The sequence below is a fragment of the Nesoenas mayeri genome (genome assembly GCF_963082525.1).
Source record: "Nesoenas mayeri genome assembly, chromosome: 17".
Taxonomy (NCBI): Eukaryota; Metazoa; Chordata; class Aves; order Columbiformes; family Columbidae; genus Nesoenas; species Nesoenas mayeri.
In genome coordinates this window covers 12,923,072-12,948,021 of record NC_137565.1, presented here as the reverse complement: position 1 = coordinate 12,948,021, position 24,950 = coordinate 12,923,072, and the positions used below count along the sequence as shown (strand labels likewise).

The 24,950-nt window shown below is 53.4% G+C and overlaps 2 protein-coding genes across 2 annotated transcripts; one reads left to right on the top strand and one right to left on the bottom strand.

Moving 5' to 3' along the window:
- Positions 1-1,686: 1,686 nt before the first annotated feature.
- On the bottom strand, positions 1,687-9,731 carry CCDC157 (coiled-coil domain containing 157; the record flags this gene model as incomplete). Its single annotated transcript, XM_080355321.1, has 10 exons — positions 1,687-2,093; positions 2,174-2,235; positions 2,845-2,984; positions 3,582-3,750; positions 4,378-4,533; positions 4,652-4,842; positions 5,739-5,816; positions 6,083-6,791; positions 7,676-7,847; positions 9,484-9,731. The coding sequence occupies 10 exons, from the start codon at positions 9,729-9,731 to the stop codon at positions 1,889-1,891; spliced, it is 2,130 nt and encodes a 709-aa protein (XP_080211447.1). The 3' UTR covers positions 1,687-1,888.
- A 312-nt stretch (positions 9,732-10,043) lies between these two features.
- SF3A1 (splicing factor 3a subunit 1) lies at positions 10,044-24,107 on the top strand. Its single transcript, XM_080355296.1, has 16 exons — positions 10,044-10,194; positions 12,310-12,425; positions 14,070-14,274; positions 15,089-15,346; positions 15,766-15,840; positions 16,550-16,700; positions 17,141-17,334; positions 17,955-18,072; positions 18,188-18,373; positions 18,745-18,866; positions 19,023-19,265; positions 19,939-20,149; positions 20,870-21,024; positions 22,127-22,228; positions 22,401-22,472; positions 23,390-24,107. The coding sequence occupies exons 1-16, from the start codon at positions 10,129-10,131 to the stop codon at positions 23,489-23,491; spliced, it is 2,376 nt and encodes a 791-aa protein (XP_080211422.1). The 5' UTR covers positions 10,044-10,128; the 3' UTR covers positions 23,492-24,107.
- Positions 24,108-24,950: the final 843 nt, after the last annotated feature.

The following is a 24,950-nucleotide window of genomic DNA, read 5'->3' as shown; positions in this document are numbered from 1 at the left end:
GTGGCCGGGGATGTGCCGTGAGCCCTGACCAGCTCCTGTTCCCCGTGGTCACCGGGGGCTGCAGCGTCGCACGTGTCCGTCTGCATTAAATACAGAGTGGGGAGAGGCCAGCCTGGTGTGTGGGGTCATAGAATTGTTTTGGTTGGAGAAGATCCTCAAGCTCATTGAATCCAACCATTCCCCCACCCCTGGCACTGCCCCCTGTCCTGAGAACCTCATGTCCGTCTGTCCAACCCTCCAGGGATGGTGGCTCCAGCACTGCCCTGGGCAGCCTGTTTTGGTGTCTGTCACACGGCCCCCACTGCCCTCCGAGGCTCAGGAGGGTACTCAGGGTTCGGGGTGTCCCATCTGGATGGCTCTGGGGTCCCCTGGGTGCCCGTGGCTGCTTTGCCAGGCTGCAGCAGTGCTGCTGAGCTGAGGGAGGCTCCGACTCCTCGTCCCCAGCCCTTCCTCACAGGGTGACCATGTCCCAGTCACCTCTGGGGAACAGTTGCTGGTGTGAGCGAACCTGTGCTGTGCCCAGATGGTGCTGTCAGTGGCTTAGCCACAGGTGACCGAGCTCCAGCACCCAGGACCGGCCCTGGCCCCGCTCAGCTGATGGGACAGGGGCAGCTCCATGCGCCGTGGGAGCATTTTCTCCCCTCCTGCTTGTGTGGGGTCACCCCACAGAATCACAGAATCGACTGGGTTGGAAAAGACCTCAGAAATCATAGAGTCCAACCCTTGGTCCAACTCTAGTCTGTTTACTAGATCATGGCACTAAGTGCCATGTCCAACCTCACTTTAAAAACCTCCAGGGACGGCGAGTCCAGCACCTCCCTGGGCAGCCATTCCAATGCCTGACCACTCTCTCTGTAAAGAATTTCTTCCTAATATCCAGCCTAAATTTCCCCTGGCAGAGTTGAAGCCCATGGCCCCTTGTCCTATTGCTGATGCCTGGGAGAAGAGACCAATCCCCACCTGGCTAGAACTGCCCTTCAGGTAGTTGTAGAGAGTGCTGAGCTCAGCTCTGAGCCTCCTCCAGACTAAACAAGCCCAGCTCCCTCAGCCTCTCCCCATAGGGCTTGTGCTCAAGTCCCTTCACCAGTCTTGTTGCTCTTCTCTGCCGGGTTCTGCAGCGGGGGCTGCTTTGGGGCCGCAGTGCCGGGGGAGGGGAGATGGGGACACACCAGCCTGGTCTCTGCGCCATCACCTGTGGTTTTACCACAACCCACAGCGTTGCCCGAAGGAGACAAACAAGGGGAACCTGCACAGACACAGTGGGTGCCGCGGTCACGCAGAAAACAACGCGAAGCCACAGCACATGGCAAAGCCACCGTGCGACCAGCTCCCCACAGCCAGCACCAGCGGGCTCGGTGGGATGGGCAAAGCGTGGGATTCCCAAGCGAAAATACCTTTGTGGCCACAGAATCATAGAACCATGGAATTGTTTTGGCTGGAAAAGACCTTTAAGATCATCAAGTCCAACTGTTAACCCAACACTGGCACTAACCCCTGTGGCTGAGAACCTCATCCACCTGAAACATTTCAGCTGTTCACCCCATGTTTGAAGACCATATTTTTCAAAGCACAGCAGTCAGGAGAAAATACTTGGAAATACAACAAATATAAAAAGATAATTTAAGAACTAGTAAATAATAGATAACAGTAGTAACTGAAGTATTCTCCCATACTATTTCAAGCTAGAATGCTGAAACAATTCCCCCATCTTAGCGCTGACACAGAACTGCAATACACACAGTCCATGAGCAGGGAGGGAAAGCTGCTTTGCAAGAGGTAGAAAAGGTTCTATAAAATCGTTGTGTGATGCACAAAGCGGTAACGAGCTCCCGCGGCGCAGGGCAGGCGGCTGCTCGCTGAGCGGTTCACTTCAGCATCTCACCAGAGTTCATTTGCGCCGGGAGGGCCGGGGGGCGGCCGTGCCCCTGCCCCTGTGCTCGGGGGGGCCAAGCAGCAGCCCCGCGGCCAGCAGCGAGCGGCAGGGCCCGGCTGAGCGCGACTGCGACCGCTGGCTGCAGGGCGCTCGCTGCCGGCGCTCGCCCACGCGGCCCCGCAGCCCCGTGCTGTCCTCGCTGCCTCGGCTGCTGGGCGGCCTGCGGGTGGGGAGAGCGGTTGGATGGGAGGAAGAGGAGGGAGGAAGGTCCCCAGCAGTTTCCTTGGGGTTCTTACTCACCCTGCGTCCTCCCCACAGCGCTGGCTGCCGAGCTGGGAACACAGCTGGGTCTGTGGGATGAGCTGGGGGAGAGAAGAGGGGCTGAAACTTCCCCCTGTGCTCAGCTCCACTTGCACCCCTCGGCCTCTGCCCTGGGCGGCCATCCCCGCTGAGCTGGTGACAGTGACACGGCAGCACGATATAAAGGAGCCAGGAACAAGCCCTGGACACCTTGGCTGGGCAGCTTTCCCCACCAACACCAGTTAAACCAGACTGATCTCCCAGTGGCACAGCAGCCCGGGCTCTGGCCCAAATGGGGTGGGCACACCCCAAAAACACAGAGCTGGTCCAAACTGAATGGGGCTGAGTTGGGGGGCATGAGGTGGGGGCAGCCCTGGGGCTGAGGTGAGCTCCTGAGGGCAGGACCAGGCCCTGAGACAGCAAAGGGTCACAGTCCCCACCACACAAGCTGGGGACACAGCTGTGGTGTCGCAGGGGATGTTGTGCCAGGAGCCCCATGGCTTGTGCTCCCTGGAGCCTTCTCTGCAAGGACATGCAAACACAAAATGGTCCCCAGGGGCTGTGGGACAATGCCAGGGCCCATGGGCTGGGTTAGGGGTACCTAGCACCCCACTGGCACCTGCACCCTCTCCGTGGTGACACCCACTCACCCGGCCGGGGTGCAGCCTCACCTTCAGCACACCCTGCGCAGCCGCCACCTGCACTTTGGCCAGCGCGGAGCGGAGCCGCACGTTCTCCTGCTCCAGCACGCCAATGCGGATGCTGTTGGCTTCCAGCTGCTTCTCCATGTCCTCAGTCACACTCCCGCTGCCTGTGGACAAAATATACAGCGTCCTGTGGTGCAGCCAGAGCTCAGCCCACCGCTGCCCCAAGCAGAGAATCACGGAAGGGTTTGGGTTGATGGGACCTCCCCAGCTCCCCAGTGCCCCCCCTGCCATGACAGGGACATCTGCACCAGCTCAGGGTGCTCAGAGCCCCGTCCAGCCTGGCCTGGGATGTCTCCAGGGATGGTTCAGCCACCACCTCTCTGGCCAACCTGGGCCAGGCTCTCACCACCCTCAGGGCAACAATTTCTTCCTCATGTCTGGCCTGGGGGAGCTGTCCCTGGGAATGAGTCCACCCCAACCTGAGAGGGGCAACTGGGACCCAAAACCGCAACCACAAGGGCAAACACAGTTTGGCCCAGGTCCTGCTTCAGTTCCTGTCCTTGGGGGGGGACGAGCAGCAACTGCACAGGAGGGGTGGAAAGATGGTGGTGGCGCAGCACAGCCCAGGGCCTGGCCCCTCCTGGCCCTTAGTAGGACAAACGGCATCATACAACTGAAGCTGGATCCCCCACGAGTCCCAGGAGAGCCCGAAGGCCCAAGCCCGCTGCGGTGAAGGCAGGTGCTGCTGCCCACCCCCTTACTCTCAAATTGCGTCTCGCTGGGGACATGGAGCTCGGGGAAGAACACCAGGAGCCGCTCCCGCTCCTGCAGCTCCTGCGCCTGCTCTTCCAGCCTGGACACCTTTGCCTGCAGCTCTGAGACGTTCTGCTCCAGGCTCAGCTTCTCCTGTTGCAGCACGTCCAGCAGCTCCTGCGGGCACAGCAGGGAGGTGGGGAGGTTTGCAGAGCGCTCCTAGCCCTGGGGATGGCCTGGGGGAGCCCCCCAGGAGCACTGGGACCCCCATGGAAAGCTGCTCTTATGCGATAAGGGTGTCCCACAGCGGTGTGATGAACTGCGGGGTCTCAGCTTGAATGGTGCCTGGGTGAGTTGGAAGCAACAGCACCAACAATCACAGAATCATTCTGGTTGGGAAAGGCCCTCAAGACCATCGAGTCCAACTGTTCCCGCATCCCTAGCACTGCCCCATGTCCTGAGAACCTCATGTCCGTCTGTCCAGCCCTCCAGGGATGGTAACTCCAGCACTGCCCTGGGCAGCCTGTTCCAATGCCCCACAGCCCTCTGGGGAAGAAATTGTTCCCAGATCCAACCTCAACCTCCCCTGGCGCAACTTGAGGCCGTTTCCTCTGCTCCTGGTGCTTGTTCCTGGGGAGCAGAGCCCGACCCCCCTGGCTCCAAGCTCCTTTCAGGCAGTTCAGAGATCAGAAGGTCTCCCCTCAGCTCCTGTTCTCCAGCTGAATGCCACACCGAGTCCCAGAGCCCCTATCCTGGGCTGTGGGTTGGGGCAGTGGTGGCTCCTGTGGTGGCTGTGACACTGACCTGCTGTGCCCGCAGCTGCTCCCGGCTCTGCTCCAGCTGCTCCCCAAGCCGGGCCTCGTCCTCCTCGGCTTCCCCCAGCCGGGCCTGCAGCTCCTCACGCTCCTGGTCCAGGCTGTCCAACTGCTGCAGCAGGACCTGCTGCTTGCTCTGCAGGGACTGCATGGGGCAGGCAGGATTGCATGGGGCCGCCAAACCCCCTCTCACCACCCTGACGTGGGGAAGCAGCACCAGGGAGCTCAGCCCGCTCCCCCACGCGTGGCAGGGGTGGCCGTACCTCCTGATGCCGCAGAACGCTCTCCACCTTGGCCTTCTCCTTCTCCAGCTGGGTGCTGCTGCTGCTCAGCTCCTGGCACAGGCTCTCCTGCTGCTCGGTGAGCAGCTGCACCTTCTCCTCCAGCTCCAGCACCCGGCTCTTGTCCACCATCATGGTCCTCATCTCCTCCAGCAAGGTTGTCTTGGTCACCTCTAGGGAAACACAGCAGCTCTGTGTCCTGGGCCACCAGTATCCCAGCTGGTACTGGTGTTGCCAACAGGCCCAGGGCAGTGACCGTCCCTGTGCTGGGACCTGGGGAGGCCAAGCTGCGAATCCTGGGGGCAGTTTTGGGCCCCTCACACCAAGAAAGACCTTGAGGTGCTGGAGCGAGTGGAGAGAAGGGAACGGAGCTGGTGAGGGGCTGGAGCACAAGTGTGATGGAGCGGCTGAGGGACCTGGGGGTTCAGCTGGAGAACAGGAGCTGAGGGGAGACCTTCTGATCTCTGAACTGCCCGAAAGGAGCTTGGAGCCAGGGGGGTCGGGCTCTGCTCCCCAGGAACAAGCGCCAGGAGCAGAGGAAACGGCCTCAAGTTGCGCCAGGGGAGGTTGAGGTTGGATGTGGGAACAATTTCTTCCCCAAAGGGCTGTGGGGCATTGGAACAGGCTGCCCAGGGCAGTGCTGGAGTCACCATCCCTGGAGGGCTGGACAGACGGACATGAGGTTCTCAGGACATGGGGCAGTGCCGGGGGTGGGTTATGGTTGGACTTGATGATCTTGAGGGGCTTTTCCAACCAGAATGATTCTGCGGCTCTATGATTTGGGCCCAGCTGGGCAGGATTAGGGGAGCAGCTCCCAGCTGACGTGTCCAGGGGGCGTCCTGTACCCTGCAGAGGCCCTGGCCAGGGGGAAGCAGCTCTGCGAGGAGGGCTGTGACCCCCTGAATCACCAGCAGCACAAGCCCTGCCTGGTGCTGGGAGATGTTTGGGCACCAGCACCACACCTGACCGATTCTGTGGGAGCTGTATGTTCCATCAGTGTATTAAAACACTAATGAGACCAGAGGAGGGTTGGGGAGATGCACCAGCCGAGTGAGCCTCGGGTCCTTACCCAGCTCCTGCACTACAGCCTGCTTCGCAGCCAGCTCCTCCTTCAGCGCCGAAAGTCGCTCTTCCAGCAGAGCAGCTCCTAAACCAGCACAAAACCACTACTAACTATTAAACAGCTCCTCAGAGAACATGGAGGCAGCAAATGGCTGCACCAAAGCATTTCTCATTCAGTGACTGCACCATGCTGTGCCGTGCAGGGAGGGGATGTGGACAACCAGCTCTCAGAGCGGGGAGCAGCCCCAGCACCCACCCAAACCAGGGGCACGAGCCCTGCTCATGGTGGTGGAACCAAGATTTGACCACAGACTTGGTGTTCCTGGGGAGATGGAGGGACCAGCACCGTACCTCTCCGCAGGTCATCCTTGTCCCGCTCCAGCCTGGCTACAGCCTCTAAATGCTCTTTGTTCTTCACTTTCAGGCTCTGCTCAGCCTTCCTCCTCTGCTGCGCTTGGCTCTCCTTCTCTGCCTGAAGCAGCCGGGAAAAGTCCTCAACCTTTTTCTGCAGCTCGTCCTTCTGTTTCCGAGACTCTTGCAGCTCAGACTTCAGAGGGTTGATCTGCTGCAGCAGCGTCTGGAGGTGTTTGCTGATCCGGGCAAGGTCCTTGCTCTGCTCCGCGGCCCAGTAGCTCAGGTCCGTTGCAGAGAGGGTCCGAGAAGGACCTGTGGGGTCCTCCACCATCTCCTGGAACCTGCTGAGCGCCGAGGGAATGTTCTGGCTCCGGCAGACACTGGTGATGGCTTTGCCGACCTGGCGGAGGCTGGCCTGGGCGCTGGCGCAGGAGTCGCAGGCTCCCGGGGCTGAGCCGGCCGTCTGTGTGGGGACACTGCGGCTGCCCTTGGCCTCACTGCCGGCAGCCTTGGGCACAGAGCTGCCCGGGGTGACACTGTCTGACCCACCGACACTCGATGACGGGCACGGAGACGGGGACTGGGGAACTTCTGGGGAAGTCCTTATCTCCAAAACGTCGGGCAAGCTGCGTTTTGAGTGCTTCTCAGCATTCCCAGCCTGGGGAGCGGGTTGCAGCGCGGGGAGCTCCTCCTTGCCAGCTTTCTTCTGGGCAAGAGAGCACAGAACAGACAGGGCCCGGATCAAACAGCATCCGCTGTACATGTTCCGTAAGAGTCAAACGACAGAGGTGTGAAGCGTGGGCACAGGATGTCAGCGTAGGGAAGGGGTGACAAGGGCAGTGAGCCCTTCTCCTGGGAGCAGAGACCTGCCCAGCGCTGGGAGGAGAGGAGCCCAGCGCTCAGCTCCTGCTCACTCTGTGTCATTACGGCCACAGCACACGGCTAATGAGCACAACGAACCTGCGCCCCACACCTCGCTGCAGAGTACGGAGTAATCGAACTTTTACAAGCCGCCGCTGCTCTAGCAGAGCTGTGGTTTCACGACATGGAGCCTCGGCAGGGAAACCTGCTCCCCAGCTCCCTTTGTGACCATCCCGTCTTTCCCATCTCTTGCGCTGTCTCCGGGTTACGCCAGATGAATTACTGTGAGACTTTGCCACAAAAGGGGGGAAAATGCAGGGTAGTGGTATAGTGTTTTTACCACAAACTATTTCACTGATTTGAGGCAGCTCAGCCCCACAAACGGGGCTGGCAGAGCTGCAGCACGTTGGCAGGAGAATATTTTCCCAAGCAATACAGGCAGCCAAGCTCCCCCATCCCGAGATCCCGGAGGATGCTGGATCCAGTGGCACACAGGGGAGGTCAGAGGGCAGGGACTCAGGCCGAGAGGGGACAATGTGGGACAGATGTGTCCTGTCTGACACACGTCAGCGCTCGGAGGGTCGTGAGCTGGGAGCACATCTGGTGTGGCCACCACATGTGTAACGGGGCGTCCCGGAGGCGGATCCAAATCATGAGGGGTGAGACAAGGGCCATTTCCATGACCCATACACTCAGCTTGGGGGGTGTGGGGGCCCCAAAATGTCCCACCTCGGCCAGGAGCTGCTGGCAGAAGGCCCCCAGTTTCAGCATGCTGCACCAGTACCTCCTCGCCGTCAGCCCCGCCGACATGCCGGGTCCCACTGCCTGCGTGGGGGGCTCGGCTCGATCGCTTAGGAGGTTTTCTGCGTAGCTCGTGAAGCTCTGAAGCAGCAGCAGGAGCCTTGTTTGATAGAAATAAAACACAGGTTAGAGCAACCGAGTATTTGTAATGAGGAAAGTGCCCCAGGGGAGCCTGAAGGGCCAGCACGAGGCAGAGAGGTTGTTCCCTCCTCATGTTGAGTTTGGCAAAGGAGGGCGGGTGTTAGTGCCCCTGTGACCCTTCCCAGGCCTGAATTGCTTCTCAGAGCAATATTTGGTGGGATGAAAACCCTCCTGCAGCACTTCAGAGAGGCTGCAGTGAAGCTCTCCCAAGAGATCTGGGGCACTGGAAAGATCTGGGGCACTCACACTGCCAGTATCAAACCCTAATTGTCAGGGCCAACTGCCCCGAGGGAACGGCTCCGTTTTTTGAAACCGAGTTGTATTTATTTCAGCCAGATTGCAAAAGGCGCTTTCACGTCCCAGGTCAGCAGGTGCAGCCCTGTCTGAGTGTTTCCAAGGCTCGGGGGGAATTTAAGGAGCCTGTCCCGGTCTGCCCGGGTGCCCTCGGCTCCCGGGCGCAGCAGCGACCTGTTCTGCTCCGCTGCGGCCAGTGCTTGTGCTGGCAGCTCTGAGCGCTGTGCAGGGAGACAACTGGCGTTTAAAACTCAGTGTAAAGCTGTGGAGCACAAGGCCGAGGTGTCGAGGTGCCGGCACACTGCTCATTGTAAGGAACGTTTCACGAAGGAATATTGTTTTTACAAAAGTGAGGAACCTGACCCCAGCATGGGGGAAGGGCCGAGAAACATCAGACTATGAATCCTTAATGTAAAACAAAGTATCTTTGAAATAATCCTGGAATGCAAACTGATATCTGTATTTACAAGTTAATCCAGGGGGAAGGGTAGCCAAAGAGCCAGGAACCCATATTTTAAATAGATCAAAAAGGAGAAGGGTATTGTTCAGATTAGATGAATGAAATACATAAACTGAGGCAGTCTGTAAACCCTGAAGTACCCAAACAATGGGGAACAGGGCAAGGAATTTGCGGCTGAGATTTGGGGCGGATATAAACAAGGGCTTTTTGCCTTTTCAGGTGTGCCTACCTTTAGGTAGAACACTCAATCTTGCAAAATCGTTATTAAAATATGCTTTGCTGAGACATCCTGCCTGGGCCTATTTATTTCACAGAATCGCAGAATGTCGGGAATTGGAAGGGCCCTGTAAAGCTCATCCAGTGCAATCCCCCCATGGAGCAGGAACACCCAGATGAGGTTACACAGGAAGGTGTCCAGGCGGGTTGGAACGTCTGCACAGAAGGAGACTCCACAACCCCCTGGGCAGCCTGGGCCAGGCTCTGACACCCTCACCCCAACAAGTTTCTTCTCAAATTTAAGTGGAACCTCCTGTGTTCCAGTTTGCACCCATTGCCCCTTGTCCTGTCACTGGTTGTCACCAGCAGAGCCTGGCTCCATCCTCCTGACACTGCCCCTTTCCATATTGATCCCATGAATGAGTCCCCCCTCAGTGTCCTCTTGTCCAGCTCCAGAGCCCCAGCTCCTCAGCCTTTCAAGGTAGTTGTTTCCATCTCTCATCATGGAAACACGTGGGAAGAAGCATCCAGAAGGTCTGGCCACACTGGACACCAGCCGGACCATCCCTCAGGGACAAGCCGTCTCTCTGCCGGTCCCTGGAGCGGCCCGGCCGTGTCCTCTCACCTGTCGATGAGCAGCTCCAGCAGCGCGACATGTGCGTGCTGGCAGAGCTGCGGGTCCCCGTGCCGGGGGCTGTACCGCTCCAGCAGCGCCGGCACGTCCAGCTCGCACGACACGCGGTCCGGGAACTTCCAGGAGGGGAAGCGCACTGGCCCGGCCCGCGCCCAGACGTCGCCGATGGCCGCCTGCAGGTCCCGCAGGTCGGCCCGCAGGCTCTCCATGCAGCCGGGGTGGCCCAGGAGCTGCGCCATGGCGCTGGGGTGGCAGGACAGGCGACACCTGTGGCACCGGGGCCGAGGGACCGGCGGGGACACCGCTCCCCCTCCCGCGCGCCGCCGCCGGTTGCTATGGCAACCGCTCAGGTCACGCCCCCCAGAGGCCACGCCTCCAGGCTACGCCCCCCGCGCCGCAATGGTTCGCTCCTCCTGCTGCCACCTCCTCCTTTAGGGAAACCCCCTCCCTTGTGGTATTTCTCGGCGCATGCGCGCTGATCCCCCCCCAGCTGGTGGCCCGTAGCCCGCAGTCTGCGCGTGCGCATGCTCGTGGCCGCTCCGTCACTTCCGGCCGCCATTTCGTCCGCGGCGTCGTCCGTGTCTCCGGGCTCTCTGGTGTCTGTTCCCGCCCGCCCGGCCCCTCAGCGGGAGCGCCATGCCGGCCGGACCCGTGCAGGCCATGCCCCCGGCGCAGCCAGCGCCCCCGGCCGAGAGCAAACCGGTGCGGACCGCGTGGGCGGGGGGACCGCGCTGAGGGGAGCGGGGCGGTCCGGGCCTGGGCGCGGGGGAGTCGGGCCCGCGGCGTCGGTGCGGGGTCGGTGCGGGGTCGGTGCGGGGTCGGTGCGGGGTCGGTGCGGGGTTTGCCTTCCCACACCGGCCCCTCGGCACGGGTGGGGGGCTGCGGTTCTCTCCTGCCGCCTGGCGCTGTTTGGGGCGGGTGTTTGGGGACGGGGCTGCGGCCTCTCCCGGCAGCGGCACCGCGCTGGGTGTGCGGGGCTGCGGGGAGCTGTGGGGACAGCCCCGCCCGCAGGAGCCTGGGCAGGGATCCGACACACGGCCCGGTGTGTGAGGGAGCAGATCAGGCCTGGGCTCAGCGGGACCTCCCTGATTCACAGGATCCCAGAGTGTCAGGGGTTGGAAGGGCCTTGCAAAGCTCATCCAGTGCAATCCCCCCATGGAGCAGGAACACCCAGATGAGGTTACACAGGAACCAGGCGGGTTGGAATGTCTGCACAGAAGGAGACTCCACAACCCCCCTGGGCAGCCTGGGCCAGGCTCTGACACCCTCACCCCCAACAAGTTTCTTCTCATATTCAAGCAGAACCTCCTGTGTTCCAGTTTGCACCCATTGCCCCTTGTCCTGTCACTGGTTGTCACCAGCAGAGCCTGGCTCCATCCTCCTGACACTGCCCCTTTCCATATTGATCCCCATGAATGAGTCCCCCCTCAGTGTCCTCTTGTCCAGCTCCAGAGCCCCAGCTCCCTCAGCCTTTCCTCACACAGGAGATGCTCCACTCCCTGCAGCATCTTGGTGGCTGCGCTGGACTCTCTGCAGCAGTTCCCTGTCCTGCTGGAACTGAGGGGCCACAACTGGACACAAGATTCCAGGTGTGGTCTCCCCAGGGCAGAGCAGAGGAGCAGGAGAACCTCTCTGACCTACTAACCATACTCCAGTTCTACTGTCCCAGCCGGATTCACCCCAGAATGTGGCGCAGCTCCCTCTCCAGCTGTTCCCGTGGTTCCACATGGCAGCATCAGTCCCTGAGAGCCCTTTTCCGAGTGAAAATTCTGGGTTAAGATTATAGACATTTTCCATACACATCTTTTATTTTATAACAATTTTTCCTCTGAAAGTTTCTCGGTGAGGAAAGAGGAGGAACATCTTCAGTGTCCTGCAAAGAGCAGCTTCTGATCTGACTGGAGGATAAAGCCACCCCCAGGGAGGGTTCTGCGATTTTAGTTCAGATTCTCCTGTAATATCAATGGGAAAAGCGCCCTGCAGAGCTTTTCTCTACAAAACAAATTTTGATGCAACCACAACAAGATTAAAAACAATGTGTTATTTAATGAGGGTTTAATAATTCGGATTCTAGTTTCTTCTAGTCCCACTGACCTCTAGGAACATTTGTAGCTTCCCAGCCTGTTTAGCAGTGCTGAGTTACTCCCAGATGTGTTTTTTAGGCTTTCCCCTGAGCTGCCTCTGGTCTTGGTATTTATAAACCCGCTCAGGGTCAAGGCTGAGTTAGTAAAATACCCAGGAGGGTTTGTTTTGGTTCCCAGGGAGCAGCCTTGGGGCGGGTGCCCTTGAAAAGGTGACAAACATCGTCTCCCACCCAGAGAAGCTGGGGAGTTTGTGGGACTGTTTGTGGGTGATTCAGGCAAATCAGATGGTTTTGGGGATGAGGAGGAGGACTGGCAGTGCTGCCTGCCATTTGGAGTAATTAATTCTTACGCAGCCTTCGTTAAACATGGGGTCACAGAACAATCTGTTATGGTGTGTTAGGGTTGTTATTTCCAATGTAGGTGAGGAAGTTGAGAGAGAAGGGAGATGAATTTTCCAACTCAGCCAACTGAAAATAAACCTAGGTTGGGTTTGTCGCCTACCAGGCCTTGTTCTCACCTCCTGGTGCTGATACGTAGCACGTTACTCGATATTATTTGAAATTGCTTCTGTTCTCAGCTTTGATTTAGGCTGTTTGACTGCAGACACCACAATGAAAGATGCCTCCCCGTTCCACCACCTCATCACCTTTTGAATAGTTGCTGCAGTTGTGTGGCAGCAGTACAGAGCACTGTAAGAAAAATATAGATTTGTATATCTTCATTTTTATTACAGCCAGAAGAGGAGCCAAAAGAGGAAGCGGCGGCACCAGCCAAGCCTGTGGTAGGAATTATTTACCCTCCCCCGGAGGTCAGGAATATTGTCGACAAGACTGCCAGCTTTGTAGCCAGGTAAGTGACACTTGTGTCACCTCGTGTGTTTTGGGATTTCCACAGTTCTCTTCTGCGCAGCTCCGGGAACTGCAACAGGTCACGCTTCTGTGACGCGATGTGGAGAATTTTAAGGATTGAGTCTAAACCCGCAAGGCTGTGGGGAAGGATATTCTACTTAAGAGGTTTAAGCCATGCTTTGCTAGAAAAACTGATTAAATAAAGTTCTTGGCAAAATCTATAGCATGTGCTGCAATAACCAGGTGACAGTTCCTGTTCTGAGTGATCTGAAGGGGAAACAACATTCCAGGTAGAACGGGAGCCTCGTTACACGAGCCACAAGGAGCCGTCACTGTGTAGGTGTTGAACAGAGTGTAGGTGTTGAACTTCCCAGAACAAGGATGCTCATGTGCTTGTCGAGCCCTGAGGTGACATCCTGCCCTTGTTTGTGTGCAGCTCTGTGCATGTTCATCCAAACCTTGATCATTTCTCTCCTGTGACAGCCAGGAGGAGAGACTTGTGTGCTCCCTGAGGACAGGTGAGCCACATGGCAATATTTTTCCCCTGTTGACTGTAGCCAATTGATTAGTGTGAGTATTGATGTCAAATTTAGGGCAAGAGTCTAAAAGTTGAATAAATTTTACTCACACTTCTTCTGTTTGCCTAATGTCATCACTCTGCAAGTGCAAGCTGTTGGTGGTAGCTGGGCCGTCTTCCGCTCTGGGTTTTGTTAATGCTTAAGTATTCCTGGATGTTCTATCACTACGTGAGCTCTCAGGGGGCTGGATCTTGGTTGTCATGCAGCGTACAAATAGCACAGAAGGTAAATACCTCCTCAGGTGGCTCTGCAAATTCTTCACCTTTGCAGCCCCGAGACGGGCTGAGCGCTGTGCGCTTTCACCTCGCTGAAGCTGGGGGTGTCAGACAATTCCAAAACGCTGGTCTAGCCAGAGACGCTTATTGTGTAACTACTCTCTGAAGTGCTGCCAAGGAGCATTGGCTTCCTCTGAGCATAAGGAAGGGGCTGTTTATCCTTTGGTATTGTAGAGGCCTCCTTGTTTGGAGCAGGCTTAGCGTCTAAACAGGACCTAGAGGCCTCCAGAGAAGGTGAAGAGAAACGTGGTACGGCAGCATTAATTTTCTCAAACTACCCCGAAATCAGTGCCTTGCGCTTTGGGTGGGAGGAGGGGATGTTACCCCACTAAAACTTGGGGCTCTCCTAAATGCAGCACTCCTGTGTGATCAGTGTCTGGACACACTGACCATTACCTGCATTTTTCCTTTATATGAATGAAACCAGTCTTAAAAGCTTGTTAATAGAGCAAATAAAATTGGTCTGATAAATAACTTGTAAATTTCATCTAATAAATTGTCTAATCCAGTAAATGATCTATGAGATTGTGGAACACTTCTGAGGTCTTAACTGTCTTAAATATTCACTGCAAAGCATTACGGACTAAATTAGGGCAAATGCCTTTAACTTGTTTGTGTACAACTGGCTGCTGTGCTGGGCATGAGTTTCATAGAGGGAAGTTCCTTCCACGTGGGAGAGAAAATTGTCTTCTGAGGGGCCGATACATCAGCATGTCGTATTATGAAAGAAATAGACATTTACACTTGAGTTGATGCTCATTCATCTAAACAATTTCTCTTTTTCCTCCCCAGAAATGGTCCAGAATTTGAAGCTCGAATTCGTCAGAATGAAATAAATAACCCCAAGTTCAATTTCTTGAATCCCAACGACCCTTACCATGCGTACTACCGGCACAAAGTCAGCGAGTTCAAGGAGGGGAAAGCCCAGGAGCCCTCGGCTGCCATTCCCAAGGTCATGCAGCAGCAGCAGGGCGCTCAGCAGCAGCTCCCACAGAAGGTCAGTGTTCTTGTCGCTTCGGTCGAGAACTCAGCTGCTACTGGTTGTGTCACAGCCTGGTGTTAAGCAGAAGGTCTCAATGGCCAGGCAAATTGAGTTATTTATTCATTTGCAAAAAAGACAACACCAAGAGGCTTGGACAGTGTCTGGGACTTTGTTTTGGTGCCAGTGTGCATCCTCCAGTTGCTGATAACTTGAATTTATATGTCAACCTCAACATTATTTAATTCTACTCAGTCTGTTATATTTACGTTTAGTTGTATATTGATTTATGTGCTACGTACACTAGCAATCGCTCAAGCCATATGAGCTCAGGACTCCTTCCATGGGCAAGTACCTTCAAATCCCTTGGAGTTCAGTTTGGGCTTGTTGCATGCACTAGTTTCTAGAAATAATTCCTTTTTTTTCTGCCAGAAGGATCAACTTTAAAATGTGGAGTACGAAACGTTGCTAATTTTTTTTACCTGTGCCTTTATACCTGCTGGCTGGAGAAGGGGCACTGACTTAGTCGGGGTCTCTGACACTTTGTATGGCCGGCAGTCGCTTTGCGTGTTATTGACTGTCCTGGAGGATCACAGCAAGTCCTGGTATTTCCAGTTCTGTTAGCTGTTGGGGAAACATTTATTTTCCAGTGGGCCTAAATACAGATATCCAGTTATATCCTGTGATGCTAATTCTTCTCATCCTTGCAGCTGCCAGGCTATCTGGATCGATGTTGCTTTTCCACAACAGCTGAAGCAAAAACAGGCTCTCTGGAGTGTTTGGTAACAATTTATTCCTTCAGTCACTGAGCCGTCTCCGTTCCGCTCTGCAGGTGCAGGCCCAGGTGATCCAGGAGACGGTCGTTCCGAAGGAGCCGCCTCCAGAGTTCGAGTTCATTGCGGATCCTCCCTCCATCTCAGCCTTCGACCTGGATGTGGTGAAGCTCACGGCGCAGTTCGTGGCTCGCAACGGGCGCCAGTTCTTGACTCAGCTGATGCAGAAGGAGCAGCGCAACTATCAGTTCGACTTCCTTCGCCCCCAGCACAGCCTCTTCAACTACTTCACGAAGCTGGTTGAGCAGTACACAAAGGTACTCCTGGCACTTTGATTCTTTCAGCAGCAATATTGTTTTTTTAAGCCCTGCAAAACAGACTTGAAATATGTGCAGGTCTAGGAGTCCATCCTTTAAATCTTGCTCTTTGAGTGGATGTCTTGTGCATTATTGGCAGCGTGCAGCACTGAACACAGTGAGCTGCTCCTTAAATGTACCAAACACTACTGTAATATAAGTAATAGTTGTGGGTTTTTAAATACGGACAGTAGCTGAAAGGCCAGGAGTGACTATTTTTAAATATGAGCAATCAGTAGTGAGGGGGTTGCAACAGAATAAATGGAACATAGCCCCAGGGGCCTGCGGGTGCTTTTATCAGTGTGGAAAGAGAATAATTACTGTTAAGGAAGCTATGGCAAAAAGAATTGTCACCAACTGTCATGCAAAATATGTTTCAGATCTTGATCCCACCGAAAGGCTTACTGCTCAAACTCAAGAAAGAGGCCGAAAATCCCAAGGAAGTCCTAGATCAGGTATTGCATGAAAAATTTGCAGAACTGCTTAAGCATTTCAGATGTGTTGAATTTTTTCTCTTTGCACGTTTCTGACTTATTGGCAACCAACAAAAACATACAGAGAATAAAATGAATGTGTCCTGTGTAGTCACCTGGATACAGGGTACCCAGGTGTGTCTTTAAACTACTAATTTAATTAATGTTACTTGTGGCATCACGGAGGCATAGATACCTCACAGCACCATTTCCAAACGCTTTACAAAGCAGAATGTTTCCCTCAGACAACTTTACCATGACACCTCAGCCACTTAAAGTCCTTCCAAGCTGTTCTTTATTACTTGGCCATCTGTCTCTGTCACAGAAGCTGGTTTTGCTTTGGAAAGGTGACGTTATGGGGTTGTAATGAAGTGTCTGTGAATTGTTTGCTGGCTGTGAATCTGCAGTGGTACCTGAGTCGTGTTGTACTTGTGTGGCTGGGTCTTGGCTCAATAAATCTGCACTTCCAGCTGCAGAAAATCACTTTACAAAGCTGGCGCAGTGCTTTACTCAGTGGGCAAACCTATAGTTTCTAAACAAAATAGAAATATTTGTCGTGCCAGGCTTCTAAAGTAGCACTTACGTGAGTGCCCTGAAAGGGTTGGTAGCGTAAACTTGTGGATGCTGTAGAGATGACAGTGATATGTTTCTCATCTGACATCTGGTGTTTGCTTTGCCTCTGGTCGTGCAGGTGTATTACAGAGTGGAATGGGCAAAGTTCCAGGAGCGAGAGAGAAAGAAGGAAGAGGAGGAGAAGGAAAAGGAGCGTGTTGCTTATGCCCAGATTGACTGGCATGACTTTGTGGTCGTGGAAACAGTCGACTTCCAGCCCAGTGAGCAAGGTACTGGAATTCAGTGCTGTGACCTCTCTGACATGCTGCTCCCTTTCAGTAGGGAAACGCCCTTTTTGGACAGCCGTGGGGTTTTACAGCTGTGTATCTGTCAAAGAGAAAAGGGAAAGCCGCCTAGTGACAGTGTGCAGGGCTGGGTGTTTCTCTGAAGTCAGCACAAAGTCCAGGACTGCACTAGTGTCTGCTTTTCTGCCAGGACAGCAGAACTTGTCCCACTTTCCAGTGATGCTTTCACCTATAAGTACCTTCACCTTCCTGTGTCTTGCTGGTGTTGGTCTGTGTAGACTCCATCCATTCCTCCCTAAACACCTTGGCTTCCAGGAGCTTTTGGTGCCACTGCTTTGTAAAGAAACTGCTTTTCATTCAAGAAACTGATGCATTGAGGAATGATACAGGATAGAGAAACAGAATCTTTGTTTTTTGCCTTGTAGGGAATTTCCCTCCTCCCACCACTCCAGAAGAGTTGGGAGCTCGAATCCTGATCCAGGAGCGTTATGAGAAGTTTGGGGAAAGTGAGGAAGTAGAGATGGAGGTGGAATCAGATGAAGAAGATGAGAAACAAGAGAAAACAGAGGAGCCCCCAGCCCAGCCAGATCAAGACACACAAGTACAGGATATGGATGAGGTAACTCGCCAACAGAATCAGCGTTACCTTTGTCCAGTGCAGGGTGTGTGGTTTACGGTGCCCTTTCACTGTCAGAAGTTCCTCAGTTTCTTGAAGAAATGAGATTTCCTTCTGATGGCATTCCAAGACACCTTGTTCCTGCTGGAATATGGTATTTATAATGTTTTCCACGACAATATGATCTCCAAGAGAGAAATCTAGTAGTTCTGTCACCTAATGGTGTGGGGTTTATATTTTCATGATCAAGCCTTTTGGGCTTTTTTCTGCACAGGGTCTGGAACACTGAAAGATGACTCATTTTAGACTCTTCCTCTAAGCTGGTTTTCTGGTAACAAGGAACATGAGCGTGGTTGACCATAAGCCCCTGCGCGCTGTGCTGTGGCGATGTGGAAGCTGAGGAGCACTTGCTTCCTCTTCTGGCTCCACTGAATTTCTGAATTCATATCATCCAGTGGAACCACTGGAGCGTAGGTGTCCAGAGGCAAAATAACTCTATGGCCTTGGAGCTGCATCATCACTTCTTCCAGCCCTGCATAGGAGTTTTAGACCTTTCTCAAATATTATTTGTTGATATTTGACTACAGGAACTTGGTTATGATTTTTTTTTTTCCCTAAATAAGGGCTCAGATGATGAAGATGAAGGTCAGAAGGTTCCTCCTCCTCCAGAAACCCCGATGCCACCACCTCTCCCTCCCACACCAGATCAAGTCATTGTGCGGAAAGATTATGATCCCAAAGGTAAATCAGGCTGGTGAAGAGAAGCTTTTATTTCTCCCTGAATAATCTCAGAAGCATTTGTTTCTAGGCTGCATCCTCTGCTGTGTTTTTTAACAGCGTGGTTTTGTTTTTCTAGCCTCAAAACCATTGCCACCGGCCCCAGCTCCAGATGAGTATCTTGTTTCCCCCATCACTGGAGAGAAAATTCCTGCCAGTAAAATGCAAGAACACATGCGAATTGGCCTCCTGGATCCTCGGTGGCTGGAGCAGCGTGATCGATCCATCCGTGAAAAGCAGAGCGATGATGAGGTCTATGCCCCAGGTCAGCTCGAGCACCCAACGCACCTTGGAAAACCTGAGTTCCTACATGAGTTCTGTGAACTCTTCACGTACCCCCTCACTCCCCCCAGCTCCCACTCAGGAAGAACATGTTAAATATGGTTTTCTACGTGATGTCCTTAGTGTACGGATTATGTGGATGCATTTGTCATTAGTACATTGAAGCCTTTCTGTAAATTTAAAGGCAAAAAGCATTGACAGCTGCTGGCCAGCTGTCAGTTCCAGTCTCTTTCTAAAAAGAGCAGCACTCAACCATTAGGTACCAAACAGTCTAAAGGTCATTAAAAAAGGCTTGATGATGTTTGCCTTTGATTATATCACTTGAGATACGACGATTTCTCTTTTTGCCTGCAGGTTTGGATATTGAAAGCAGCCTGAAGCAGCTGGCAGAACGCCGTACTGATATCTTTGGTGTAGAAGAGACTGCCATTGGTAAAAAGATTGGTGAAGAAGAAATCCAGAAACCAGAGGAAAAGGTAGAGTGAAAACCGTGGTTTTTAACAGGTTCCTGTAGTATGAATGCTCAGAGAGACACGAGGCTTGTGAACTTCGTTCTTGCTGTGAAGCTGCTCTCTTGATTTATTTGCAGTTTGGACAGGCTGGAGTTATTCTGATTTATTTTATCCTCTCAGGTGACCTGGGATGGCCACTCGGGCAGCATGGCCCGCACACAGCAGGCTGCTCAGGCCAATATTACTCTCCAAGAACAAATCGAAGCCATCCATAAGGCCAAGGGCCTGGTGCCAGAAGATGACAGCAAGGAGAAGATCGGTCCCAGCAAACCCAATGAAATCCCCCAGCCGCCCCCTCCTTCATCAGCATCAAATCCCCCAGCCAGCGCTCCGCCCATCACATCCGTCCCTCGTCCACCCACTGTAAGTGTTTGGGCTTCCAAACGCAAATGGCTGTGGCTGGAGCTAATTAGAAGGGAGCCCTGATGAAGGTCAAGGGTTACAGCAGTGGGGCACTGGCTTGGAAGCAGATTTTGAGTGAAGTTCATGTTTCCAAATGACCCTTAAACCAGCAGAGGAACCCCATTGAACTTGCTGTTAGAAATGGAAAATAGGACTTAGGTGGAGGTTTTTGTCTTCAGAGGTACAGAACAGATGTGATCAGCTGGGCAGAGGAGGAACCTGGGCAGCGAGATAGTGGAGGAAGGGTGGATGGCCAACAAAGGGAGGGGTGAGGCCTTTTTTTAGGTGTAAAAAAGCATATAATGCAGAACAAAAGTACCCGCAGGTAAGAAACGTTTGCAGGTGACTCACTTGCCTGGTGTTCCTGCCCAAGGGTTCTGCTGCGTGACTCTGAACTGGCTTCTTTCACATGGCTACATGCTCGTGTTTTGAGTGGTGAGGGAAGGAAGAACCATTTATTGTGTTAATGAAGCTTCTGTCCCCGTGTACAGGCAGCTCGAGCTGCTCACTGAGGTCTGCAGCAAGTCCTGGCCAGCAGAAATCCTCCGTTGTCTGGGTTGTTTTAATCAGGATTGTGCACAGCACCGAGCGTTCTTGCACATACCCGCTAAGAACAGTTACCCTCTCTCTCCAGATGCCCCCTCCCGTTCGCGCTGCTGTGGTTTCTGCAGTTCCAGTCATGCCTCGGCCCCCGATGACGCCCGTGGTCCGTTTGCCTCCTGGATCCGTCATTGCCACCCCCATGCCACCGATAATCCACACCCCACGCATCAACGTGGTCCCCATGCCGCCCTCCGCTCCTCCCATCATGAGCCCCCGCCCGCCTCCCATGATAGTACCCACAGGTTGGTAACTTCAGCTTTCTCTGGCGCATTGTCAGCTAATTTCTGTCCAACGTGGGCTTGAGCTTTGATTCTTTTTCCCGTTTGTGCCTCTGATAATGGCGTATAATTGGGATTGCAGACCCTGAGTCCTATCATTGAGAATTTTGGGGTATTCCACACAACTTCTGGGCTCAAGCCTCCTCCTGCAGCATGAAATACAGAGAATTGTGGCTCACCTGTTTCGTGTCTGTGTCCCCGGGTGCCTGCCCAGGGGAAGATGAAGATCTCACGCGCTTTCCAAAAGGAACCAGGGTGAAGAGGAACTGCCAGCTCTTACAGCTTGTGACAGAAGTTGCTGCTGCAGGAGGAAAAGCTGTTGCCGGGCCCCTTCATAGCATTAAGTGCTTTTAAGTTGCAAAACACAATGTAAAGAACAATTCTTAATTTTTTATTGTTTTTAATCAAGATGCTGGCCCTGAGAGCGCTTTCCTTTTTGCAAGATCTGCAGGAAGCTCTTCTGCCGCTTGTTGTCTTTTCCTGGACTGGTTCCCAATATAAAAGATCCCCTAACATTTGAAGTTTACATGCTACTGCTGGTTGTGTTAACTTCCTCCGTGTAGCGTGGCATCTATTTTCAGCCTTTACTGCCCTACTAAAGCAGTTTTTGTGTGAGGGAGTGTCTGCTGCCTTACCCAGTGGATGACTGCAGCTTGTTTCGTGTCCCCCCCTGTCCCTTTTCAGCATTTGTTCCTGCCCCTCCCGTGGCTCCGGTTCCTTCTCCAGCGCCAATGCCTCCAGTTCACCCACCACCGCCCATGGAGGATGAGCCGGTCTCAAAGAAACTGAAGAGCGAAGACAGCCTGATCCCAGAGGAGGAGTTTCTGCGCAGGAACAAGGTACGGCTGTGGGCTGGCGGCTTGGTGAGAAGTGTCCTGTCATAGAATCACAGAATAGTTTGAGTTGAAGGGGCCTTCTCAGCTCCCCAGTGCCCCCCCTGCCATGAGCAGGGACATCTGCACCAGCTCAGATTGCTCAGAGCCCCGTCCAGCCTGGCCTGGGATGTCTCCAGGGATGGTTCAGCCACCACCTCTCTGGCCAACCTGGGCCAGGCTCTCACCACCCTCAGGCCAACAATTTCTTCCTCATGTCCAGCCTGAATCTCCCTCCTTTAGTTTAAAACCATCACCCCTTGTCCTGTCACAACAAGCGCTGCTGAAAAGTCTGTCCCTGCTGGGCTGTTGAGCCTGCTCTTCCCAAATGGGATGTAAAGCCAGTTCACTGCACGGATGAAGATGATGTGCAAAAGCCCTTCAAGGGAGTGACTTTCTGGGCTGGCTCCTTTCTGGGCAAACAGAACTGCTTGGTATTTTACTGGAAAAGCAGCGCAGCACTGCAGACAGAAGACAGTAAGATAGTACTCTTCTGTAATTAAGGGCAGTGAGATGCAGGTTTATATTAACGTAAAGAACTAAAGCTGATAATAAGCTTTTAAGCAGAGGACCGCTAAGCTGGAGATGTGAGGAGATTTAGTATATCAATGTCAGCATGATAGTGTGGCAGCGTGGTGTATTCTGTAACAACACAAACTAAACGTTACACTGAATTCCTTCCCGTCGTGGGTTGAGGTTTAAGTCCTTTAAGAAAGACTATTCGGTTTTCCTGGACGTTGCGCAGAGAAGCTGTCTCATGTTTAATGCTTCATACGTTCTCTCTGTGATATTGTGAATGCACGTGGTGCTTAGTGAATAGCACACAAAGGAGGCACTAATGTGAGAAACTCAACTAAATGTTTTATTTTGCTAACAGTGAAGTAACTTTCTCAGTGTTGAGGCAAATACATTTCCATGTGTTTACTGAGAATTCAAGATACGTGGCTAGTTTTGGAAATAAATAATTTGTCTGCTGGCGCTGCATTTCTATAAATAATTTCTCTGCTGCTCTTTTATCAGAGTCCTGAGCCTCCTTGCCTGTAAGAGATGTTATCTTTGTTTCCTCCAGGGTCCAGTCACGGTCAAAGTCCAGGTTCCCAACATGCAGGACAAGACGGAATGGAAGCTGAACGGCCAAGTGCTGGTGTTCACGCTGCCGCTCTCCGACCAGGCACGTAGCTCATTAACCCGGCCTTTACCCCTTGTTTTCTTGTGGCGTTGCTGTGCTTTTGGAGCAGCAGTTGACCTGCATAGCAGCAGCTATAAAACTTAGGGTGTTCCCCCTGCTGCAGGCTCGTGCCTGGGGGGAAAAAAGGCTGAGCAAGCTCTTTGCCTCTTCCCAGGTGTCTGTTATAAAGGTAAAGATCCACGAGGCCACGGGGATGCCAGCTGGGAAACAGAAGCTGCAGTACGAGGTGGGTATAAGCCCTACAAACACTGTTTCAGTGCTTTCTTGCATAAAAACTGACTTTTTACAAGAAAAGCTTGGAAGGCACCCACTGAGATACTGGGGAGAGCAGGGTGGGGAGTGCTGTTTGTCCTGTCTGTACAGCACACTTGGTGACAGACCAGCACAGTTAGAGCAGGCCAGGCCTTCAGTGGGTGACATCTGTGGATCTTCACGCTGTTGCTGTGGCAGATGAGGCCTCGAAGAACAGGCCTCTCCAAAACCAGCCTGTTGTTCTCTTGGCTTTTTTTAACACGTAAATGCAGCAGTCTGCTCCCACCGTTCTGTCGCCTGTGCTCTGGAAGCTGGGTGAGCGAACCTTGAAGCCCTGGCAGTTGTAACGAGACTGTCTGCAAAGCGCGGAGGGGAAGGGAGCGCTCTCTCTTCCTCTGGAGGCAGGAGCTGCAGAAAGGCACCCTTCCTTTTTCATAACTTGTTTCCAGTCATGCAGAGGCACAACCTGCTGCCTAAGCAGTGAACTTTGTGCACCCACCTCCTCGGGGTTCATCTGTGGGCAGAGACTGTGTTAACCCTTAGCGAGAAAGGCTTCACTGATTTGGTTTTTCTTTTAAGGAAATAAAAGGGGGTACAGGGGGACTGGAGCTAAATTACTTCACTTGTTGTGGTGTCTGTCTTTATATATTTGTAGAGGTTTATAGTGTGTGTTGTCTCTGTACCCTTGTGTCATTCCCAGCATACCCAGTGCTGGTCTGCTGAGGCACTGGGGTCTCTCTGAGGTTTTTCGAAGCCCACGGTGTTGTCATCACACTGTTCCAAGAGCAGGGCCAGGAGGGCTTTGTCTAGGGGGCCTTGTGGGAAGAAAGCATTAATATTCTGCCGTGACTCTTTGATTTTATATTGTTTATTTTTCTCTCCTCCCTTCAGGGCATCTTCATCAAGGATTCAAACTCCCTGGCTTATTACAACATGACGAGCGGCTCTCTGATCCACCTGGCACTCAAAGAAAGAGGAGGCAGAAAGAAATAGGAGCTGTGGAGCCCGGAGATGTGACGCGGCTGCGATGCCGCTTGTGTGTAACCCTGACCCCTCGAATCCTCCAGCCCTTTAGGGGCTCCTGCCAACTCTAGTTTGAAAAAAGGGACTGTGAACCCCACGTTCGGGTGGTTAATAAGGGAGGGGAAGCTGATGGAGCCCTGAAAGTTGTGTAAATGTAGTGACCTAGTACGTACCCACAGCAGTCCGTTAGTGATCGACGCTTTGCTCGAGTGCTGGCTTCCCGTTGAACTCCCTCGTGAAGCGACATCGAGGTCATGCCCAGCTTAGTCTAGATCCATCTTTGAGAGATTTACCCCTACCAAGAACATCAGCTGTCTGACCGCAGTGCTTGCCGCTTCATTTAACCTTCTTCTAATTGAAAACTTCTTCCTTCTCAACGTACTTATTAAGCCCCTTGTTGTTTCTCTGTCTCCCATTTATCTGCAAGATCCTCTCGCGCTGACCCTGACTTGGAAATTTATCCTCCCTCGGGCTGAGTGTACGCGGCTGTTCCTGCGGTAGAGGAGACATGGGGCTGTGTATGCTGAACAGCTTCACGCTGCCTCTGTACAGCCTGCCATTTGTTTTAATAAACACGCGTCTCGGTGCAGGGTTTGGTCTGTCACAGCTCTCGGTCCTCGGCTTTTAGCCTTTTTAGACAGGGATGTGCACCCGGGTTGTGGGGAAATACATTGGGGTTTTGTAATTAAAATAGGAAATACTTTTATTTTTGAGGAAAGGCTGCAAGAAAAGGGTTTTGTTAAAATTTCCCTAAAGCTACACAGTTACTCCTCAATGTAAAGCTCATGTCTGAGCGGGGGGCGCTTTGCACTCAGTGAGCATTTTATTGGAAATCGTGTTTTCCGCCTCAGCAGCCGGCACCTCTTGCTTTGGGAGAGCACTCAGGTCTGGAAAATGGGTTATTGCTGTGCCTTCAGGCAGAGCTGTGCTGCAGTGATACAAACACAACACAGCGCACAATTAATCTACAGTGAGATAATTAGGCACCAAGGAAAAGGAAACTGTCCGTTGCTGCCCCAGCAGCTGTGTGATTTGGGTACCTCTGCTCTCCTTTTGGATAGTCCACAGCCGTGGATTTATTATTTTTAGCGATGGTCGGGCGTTACAAACATCCTGTTTACCTTCTTCTGCACTTTGGGGGGAGCGAGATTCAGCAAGCGGGAAGAACCAGTGTCCTCCCGCCTCCCCGAGCCGCAGTGCTGCTGGCTGGCGCTGGCCCAGCCCAGGTGGCCACTGGTCCCCAGCTGCTGTGACAGATGCCCACGTGTCTGCTCCCGTCCCTGCCGCATGGCGCTGGGGTGGATCCTGCAGGAAGGTGGGATAATTACTTCCCTTCTGCTTTTAAAAACTAGACAATAGGTATGATCTCAGAAAACAAAATCGGGCAGCGAAGGGTGTTTTCCAGAGCTGATAAAAACAAACTGCAGAG

Bases quoted from the DNA above. Each gene is read 5' to 3' on its own strand.
- SF3A1 (XM_080355296.1), top strand. From the start codon at position 10,129: ATGCCGGCCGGACCCGTGCAGGCCATGCCCCCGGCGCAGCCAGCGCCC. The intron at 18,374-18,744 runs GTCAGCTCGAGC...TTTTGCCTGCAG, and splicing joins TGATGAGGTCTATGCCCCAG to GTTTGGATATTGAAAGCAGC. The intron at 18,867-19,022 runs GTAGAGTGAAAA...TTATCCTCTCAG, and splicing joins TCCAGAAACCAGAGGAAAAG to GTGACCTGGGATGGCCACTC.